The sequence below is a fragment of the Falco naumanni genome, chromosome 10, assembly GCF_017639655.2.
Source record: "Falco naumanni isolate bFalNau1 chromosome 10, bFalNau1.pat, whole genome shotgun sequence".
NCBI lineage: Eukaryota > Metazoa > Chordata > Aves > Falconiformes > Falconidae > Falco > Falco naumanni.
In genome coordinates this window covers 801559-809341 of record NC_054063.1, presented here as the reverse complement: position 1 = coordinate 809341, position 7783 = coordinate 801559, and the positions used below count along the sequence as shown (strand labels likewise).

Genomic DNA, 7783 nt, shown 5'->3' with positions numbered 1-7783 from the left:
GGAGAAGCAGGCTTTGCTAAACCCTTGGATGTTTCAAAACCACTTTGCACTCATCATCATCCAGAGTACATTGCTGTAGACCTCAGGTCCTGGTATGTCTCCAGCTGCCTCATGTGACCCAAAGAGGGGCTTTTCCTTGGTATTTTCATGTAAAAACAGATGCGATGATGGTGGTGTATTCTTGGGGCAGGTGGTTTTGGTTTCATCTACTTGTTTTTAAGGCAGCTGGTTGGCAGGTGTATTGCCACCAGCCCTCGCAGACAGCAGCATGCCAATGGGGCGGCACGCTTGTGTCCCTCTCATCCAGTACCACTCACATCCAGCCCTGACTGAAGCATCTTCCAGCTCCGAAACACACACTGCCTTCCCTGCACCTCGTAGCCGGGCACAGTGGTGATTGCCTTGGCTTGCAGTAATGGCAAGGGCGGCAGAGACCGTGGTCTCAGGGTAAGGTGCTGTGCCTGCAGGACGTGGTCAGCAGGGTGAGGGTGGGACCCATGGGTGACAGGCAGGGGGAAAAAAGCTGCGGCGAGGTGAAAAGACTTGTCGAAGTTCAGGTAGTGAATTCTGTTAGTTTAGGGGCTTGGAAAAAAACGTGGAGTGTTTGAGCGAAGACGGGGCCTTGGCTCTGCCCCCTTGTGTCTGTGCACGATGATAAAATCTTTTAATTAAATGATCGCATTGAGTGCACAGAGTGAACAGTGCTCGCTTAATGAGCAGTTGCTCAATTTTGTTTTTCTTGCCATTCAATGGATGGTGCTATGTCTTATTAACTCTGCACTATTCAAACCCTGCTCAAAGACATTATTAATTTCCCTGCTGGATTTATATGGTGCTGCTGATGGCAGTATCTGAGCGTTTTCCAAACATTAATGGATTAAAATATAAATGGTGAATGTTATTATCCCTGGTTAACGATGGGGAGCCAAAAAGAGACAGGAGCTAATAATTAATGCGGAGTGCCGGTCCAGGGTCCCCATGGCTGTCCCCTTCCAAGCCTGGGCTTCGCCGGGCTGCAAACACGTGCAGAGCGCGGTGCTCCTGACCCCGGCTGCTGCTGTGGATGCTCAGTGCCTTTGCAAGTCGGACCTGAGCACCTCCGAGCAGGTGCCCCGCAAAGGTGGGTGCAATTAGCGGCTGCTCGTGAAAACTTCAGGCACCTGGCCCAGGACTGCACGTAGCCTCTGTTGCAGGGGCAGGTCAGGAGGAGCCAACTGTCCTCTGAAGAATAAAACCCGGCATCCAGCTGCTGGCATTGGATTCAGCATGAAAGCATCCCGCAGGCCCTTGCTGTGCTTTCTCAGCTTCTCTGGCAGGAGCTTACCCCCCAGTTTCTGCTTGGCTGCACAGCCCAGGTTCACGCTGCAAGGGGAAGCGCTGCGTGGAGCGAGTGGTGTGTGCACTGGGGGAAGAAATGGGGTTCATGCCTGTGAAAATGTGCTCCGGGCAAGGGGGGAGGCTGAAATCGTACAGACAGCTCAGGCCCCTCCAAAACGTGTTTCCTTCCCAGCCCTTGGTCTGTGTGCGGTACAAGTGTGGTGCATGTGCGACAGAGCGTCGAGCGTGCTAAAGCAAACCTGGCAGCGGGGAGAGTAGTCCAGGGTGATATGAAGCCTAGTGACTCCTCAGTGGGGCTGGGGGGGGCGTTTGAGATCCTGCACTGACCTGGGCCATAGGGATAAAAAATAGTGGATAATCATTAGATGAGTTGCAGGGAGGGATGGGATGTTACTGGATGAGCTTCATGGGTGTTTGCTGGCAGCAGAGGTGCATTGGGGCCAGGCAGCCTCTGAAGGAATGCACAGAATATAAACATAAAGGAATATATAATGCAGAATATAGATGCTGTGGCCTGTTCCCTTCTCTCCCTCCCCTTGCGCACGCCAGCGGAGTTTGGTGCCCTCTGCCCAGCCTCTTTCAGTGTACCCCAGCCTCAGCCTTTGCTCCACCTGCGCCCTGTTACCCCCATCCTGGGTGTTTGCTGGGGCTGCCCCCCCGCCTCCTGTTCCCTCTCTCCACATCCCCAGCCCTACCCTATCAACTGGCACCCCGTGGCACCACAGATGCAGACATGAGGCTGTTTGACCACCACTGGCCACTGGTTTTCCTAGAGCAAAGGCTTGGCCATGCAGACTGGGGAAAGCGGCTCCAAAATTTAGTTTGTCCTCTGTTTTAAAGAGTTTGACCTATATTTTTATCTCATCGCAGAGCCTGCTTTAGGGCTTTTATATTCCATGCAGCTCATCTGACTATTTAGTATCTTTCTTTCTCCCTTTTTTCTGCCCCCAAATCTGTCAACAAAAACTTATTGGAAATGTATAGCTAAAAATCCCCATTGGCTTAAAAAAACAGCTAGCCAACCAAAAACATTAAAAACCCATTTCATTGGGAATTTCATTGCTGACACCAGAAGAGGTCTTTAGTACTAGATACTGTGTGATGGGAGAGGATATACTTGGTTCTCCTGCTTTCTCTGCAAGTCAGAATAGCAGATATAATCCCATCCTTTCATCTTGTGAAAAGACTTCTGGTTTGTGTTTTGGCCTGCTTTGTTCCAAAAATGCTTGTCAAGAGGAACGTTTCTGAGAGGGTATGGGCTAGTGGAGGAGGCATTGGAAAACCATTGTGAGTTTATTCTCCAGCAATAGGTGATGAGGTGGCTAAAAAAAATAGTCCAGCTCCCTGATTAATTATTTTCTATTCCCTGATCAGTTCTTTCATGCACATGTACACGTGTGTGTTTATCTACACGCGCACTCTTTCTCTTCGTATCTGTACCCTAACGTAAGAAATTATTCTTTAAAAATATGATTTCTTTTCCTCCATTCTGTTACCTACACGTCCCACTCATTAGCAACAAATATTTGTTCAAGAAGTGGAAAGCAGCTTTTTGTTCATGTAAGTGATAGTAGACCAAGTTTTGGCCCGGAAAGAAAAGTTGCAGCTCAGAAGAAGAATGATTCCCAGTGTCAACCATATGTTGCAGTCATCTTACTGAAGCGGCTTAATTACTGGTAGATACTGCCGTGCTCATAGCACTAACCTTTTTGCCAAGATTGTTTGCCGATAATTGCATTTCAATTCAATACAATACAATCAAAAAAATCTGAAAGACTTTCTCCCTCCAAGCTTCCCCTCCAGTCTTCCTGCAGACCCTTTCCCTTTAGGTACCCACTGCAGGACTGATGGTAGGAGATGCTTGTATGAAACAAATCTCTGGGGGTCTGACAACGTTAAGGCTCCCTTCTTGGTCTCTCTCAGAGCAGGGGAGGAATGGCCGTAGCCATCTCCCAAAGGCACAGCTCCACTCCCCGGGAGAGGGAGCAGTGGTGGTCCGGGGTAGATTATTCCTCTAATTGCGTAGCTGGCTTCGGCCTGGCATTAAGGCGGCTCAAATAACGACCTGACTTTTTGTAGCTGTAATGAGTGGCAAGCTTAGTCCTTCAAGCCCCTCGATAGTTTGAATCCTTTCCAAAAATATTCCTGTCCTCAAATCCAAAGTGGAATTTGGGATTTACCACTAAGGGTAAGTGGGTTGGCAGCAACAACCGACAGCCTCCCTCCGCTTCTGCCTATGCATTCTCATGATAAAGGGCACTTTAAAGCCCCTCTGACAATGAATGAGTCCTAGTTAAATATTTCAAGAACTTCTTTACATGGTTTCCTCTGATGCATGTACTGTTGAGACATCTGTCTTCTGTACTAATAAAGTAGTCTAGGTTTAAAATGAACTTCATTGGATTGCTTTGAAACTATAGGCACATATGGTTCATAATTAGCTGGATATCTCTTATAGTTAAATGATTTTTTTTTTCTCTCTCTCTCTCTCTGTCGCCCATTCGCATCAATAATAGAAGCAAACAAAGTTCCAATTGTTCCCTGTTGCGGGACATTATGTGCCTGAATAAATGGATGTTGGCTGTGTCTACATGGATTTGCCATATGGCTACAAAGGCCGAAAGAATAGGGGCAGTGTGCTTTGTGCCGGGCAAGGAGGGCTGGCCGGGCTGGGTGGGGCAGGGGGCGGCGGGCACCGCACACCTTCCCGCACCCCCGGGCCCTGGGGGCAGCGGGACCGGGGGGCTGCAGGACCTGGCCCTCCCTGCGGCGGCTGAAGACCTGCCGGCCCCTCTCGGATGCCCAAGAGCTGGAATTAGGTGCTTCACTGGAGCCCGGTCCCTGGACCCTCCCAGGGAGACCTTTCCTCCTGAGCCGGGCTGGGCGCACCTCGGGGCGGGCAGCGGCTCCTCCGGCCGAGGTATCTGGGAGCTCAGAGCAGGGATCTTTCATTGCAGAAAGTCCCATTATTAGTTGGGGGCTGGGACAATGGAGGTCCCAAAGGCACCTGCTTTCATGAAAGCGAGAGAAAAGCCCATAAATCCTGGAGGATCCAGCTGCCTCACTCCGGGTATTGTTGGCTTTCATAAGGAAAGGGAAAAGCTATTTTTCTTTTCAAAGGGGGGGAAAATCGTATTGAGTCAGCAGCCACTGATGCGGCCGCTAAAATAATCCCGTTCTGATTAAGCGATCACGGAGCTGGAGGTAATCAATGTTACTTTTACAGCCAGGAGCATTTGGCGGCCATCACGGGGGGGCAGAGAGGAGCGCTGGGGGGGCCAGGGGATGACGATGCGGATAAACCCGGAGCCTCATTCACCCCGAGCCTTATTCTCTCGGCTCCCTCCCCCCTCCCTGAAAGCGTGTCGCTGCAGAGCTCAGGTCCCATCGCCCCCCGAGCCCCAGGTCCAGCACGGGGGTGCAGCGCTTTGCAGAGGTGATGGGGTGGGGTCTGCAAGGGACAAATCTGGCCAGCTGCTCCCCATGCCTTTAGGACCCCATTTGCCTCCCACATCCCTGCTCCCCGTCCCCAGCCGCCAGCACCACCTGCAGCCAGGGCCAGCCCTGGATGTGCCCCAACCCCCGGGTCTGGGACCCCGTGCCCTGACCCCGCCGGGTCTATCCCGCTCCCCAGCTTTGGGACCCCACCGGGTGGATCCCACTCCCCGGGTTTGGGGCCCCACAGCGTTGATCCCGCTCCCCGGTTTGGGACCCTGCAACCTGACCCCGCTGGGTCAATTCCATGGCTTGAAACCGATCCTGCACCAAGGGTACGGAGCAGCCCCACAAGCTGCCTGCAGTGCGCAGTTGTGGCAGTGCTGCCACCGAAGCCTCAATGCCAGGACGCTGAGCAGCTTCTCAGGTGGGGGGACTGATTTTGTCTCCCGCCCCCCCCCCCCCCTCCTTCGGCCGAGCGCTGCCGCTGCCGTCGCTGCACCCTTCCCCACACAGCCTCGGGCAGCGGGTACCGGGAAGGGCTTCCCCGCAGCACCGCCCGCGGGTCGGGGGTCCGAGACGCGGGGTCGGAGGGTGATGGTGTCTTTGCACACCCCCCGCGGTAGGGCCGGACCCCGGGGCACTGGGGTCTGCACGCCGCGACCCCCCCAGGCTGGCAGCAGCCCCGATGGGGGGGGGGCACCTGCCCCAGCACAGCCGGCTCCTCGGGGCGGGGGCAGGGACAGCTTTGCCAAGGGAAAACGCGAAACGGTTTTAAGTAAATAAATCATTAAACGTGCGGAAAGGCCGATTCCAGGGTGTGCACTCCCCTCCCGCAGAAGTTAACTCAGAAACACTGGGTTTTCGGGGGAAAGCCCCGAACCCTTCCACTCCGCACCGTGGGTCCCCCGGGCCGGGCCTGACCCCCCTCCCCCCCAGCACACACCGACAGCCGCACAGGTCACTCCTGGCTTTATTTTGTTTTATTTATTATTGAAGTTGTGGCATTATTTGCAAGGGCAGTGGTACAGACCGGCTCAGGAACCATTGAAACAGATTTGTCTTCAAGTAAAATCTAAATTAATTTTGATTCATAGCTACATCTTGAGAATGCAAAAAAAAAAAACAATTCCCACTATAAAAATAAATTTACATTTTGTAAATAACGAAAGGAAATATAGTGCCCTTTGGCTTAACCAAAAAAAAAAAAAAAAAAGACTATTGGATGTCAAAGTTATCCACATTTCTGACATAAATAGAAATATAAGTTAGTATAACTCTTAAAAACAGTTTTGTACAAATATACAGTCGTTTTTTTCATTTTTCTTTTTTCCATTCTTTTTTGTTTGCACTGAGAGCTCAGCAGAGATTAAACATTTCTTATAAATGACTTTTAAAGCTTTACACTTCTGGCCAGTGTACTCACATTAGGCATAACGCGTCTCTATACAGAGCGGAATACATTGCACAGTCGGACGCTAACACTGCTCCGTGCGCGGCCGGCGGGCGCCCCGCTCCGCTCCGCCCGGCTCCCGCTGCCGCTGCCCGGCCGGACGGGCGTGGGGGTCCCGGCTCGCCGCGCCTCCGGGGGCGGCACGCCCCTCCCGTGGGTGCCGTAGTGCAAAAGTCTGGGGGGGAACAAGAAGGGGAGGGGGGGGGGGGGAGAAAAAGTGATCAAGCAACAAAACCCCAAAACGGGATAGAGGGGCAAGGGGGGGGGGGGGGGGGAGGCAGGCGGCGCCCGCCCCCGCGGGCTCACCTGGCTCACCGGAGCCGCTTGCGGGGGGTCTGCTCAGCCGGCGCGCCGGCGGGGGGCGGCGGGCAGCCGGCGGGGCGCTCCGCCGCTGCTTTGGGCTCCGCCGGCCGTTTCCTCCTCGCGAAGAAATCTGCGGGGTGGACGCAGCGGGGTCGGAGGGGGCCCGCCAGCCGCCACGGCGGGCCGCCCGCCGCCCGCCAGCCCTCCCCCCACGCACCTGTGATACGGGCCGTCGGGGGGCCCCGGCGCAGCCGCCCGGCGCGGCGGCGGGGCGCGGCGCGGTTCTCCCGACTCAGGCGGCCGCCGGGCCCCTTGGCGGCGGCGGGCGGCGGCGGGGCGGGGGCCGCCCGGCGCAGGGGGACGCGGCGCCGCCCCACCTGCAGCGTCTCCCGGTAGAACGCGGGCACGGCGCCGCCCTCCACCTCCTCCCAGCGCAGGCGACCGGGCCCCGGCAGCGGCGTGTCGGTGTGGAAGTTGTAGTCCCAGCGGCGCTGGTCGTCCTCTCCCATCTCCCGCAGCCGGCTGCGCAACTCCCGGCCCAGCTCCTCGTGGTCCACCGGCCCGAAGAGGGTCCTGCAGGCGGGGCTGCGGCCGGGCCCGGCCAGCGCCCGCCGGGCCGTCAGGCGCTCCAGCGCGGCGGCGCCGGAGAGGTGCACGTTGGACATCGCCGCCGGGGAGGACGCGGGGTGGGTGGGTGCGGTGGGCTGGGCGCCCCCCCCCCCGCCGCTCCGCTCCTCGCCGCCCGGCCCGTCCGCGCTGCGGCCGGCCCTGCCTTCCGTCTGTGCGCCGCTGCCCCCGGCCGCCCCGCTTTTAAACCCCGCTCCCCGCGAGGCCGAGCAAAACAACCATTAGCATAACAGTGCTCCCCGCCGCCGGCCCGCCGCGATTGGCGGCGCCCCCCCCCCGCCGCCCCCGGCCCCCGGCGGCAGCCCGCCTGCCCGCGCCCTCCATTGGCTGCGCTGGGGGCCGCGCTGGCCCGGCCCGGCCCCGCCACCGCCCGGGGGGGCGGCCCCGGTGCTGGCCCGGCCCCGGGGGGCGGCGGCCGCGCTCCCCGCCCGCCGCCGCCCCGCTGCCTTTGTCTGCCGGCGGGAGCCGCCGCTTCCTCCCCGGCGGCGCTGGGGGCGGCCCCTCCGCTGGGCCCTGCCGCCGGTCCGCGCCCCCGCGCCGGGGCGTCGCTCCCCGCCAGGCCTCTTGTCCCCTACTTGTGTGCCCCGTCGCCGGGAGGCGTCTCCGTGGCCGCGGGGGCCCGGGCGG

The 7783-nt window shown here is 57.4% G+C and overlaps 1 protein-coding gene across 2 annotated transcripts; it reads right to left on the bottom strand.

The window, feature by feature from the left end:
• Positions 1–5738: 5738 nt before the first annotated feature.
• CDKN1C (cyclin dependent kinase inhibitor 1C) lies at positions 5739–7393 on the bottom strand. Of its 2 annotated transcripts, none has more exons than XM_040609816.1 (3): positions 6907–7393; positions 6533–6659; positions 5739–6401 (listed from the first exon to the last, which is right to left on the bottom strand). In XM_040609816.1, exons 1-3 carry the CDS (start codon positions 7192–7194, stop codon positions 6196–6198), a joined length of 621 nt encoding a protein of 206 aa, XP_040465750.1. In that variant the 5' UTR covers positions 7195–7393; the 3' UTR covers positions 5739–6195. The 2 variants fall into 2 exon arrangements, with proteins under 2 accessions (XP_040465750.1, XP_040465751.1); XM_040609817.1 differs by having other exon boundaries at positions 6287–6401; positions 6747–7392.
• Positions 7394–7783: the final 390 nt, after the last annotated feature.

Coding starts and splice junctions, on each gene's coding strand:
- CDKN1C (XM_040609816.1), bottom strand. CDS start 7,194: ATGTCCAACGTGCACCTCTCCGGCGCCGCCGCGCTGGAGCGCCTGACG. Junction 6,660..6,906: donor TCTACCGGGAGACGCTGCAG/GTGGGGCGGCGC, acceptor TCCACCCCGCAG/ATTTCTTCGCGAGGAGGAAA. Junction 6,402..6,532: donor AAGCGGCTCCGGTGAGCCAG/GTGAGCCCGCGG, acceptor GTTCCCCCCCAG/ACTTTTGCACTACGGCACCC.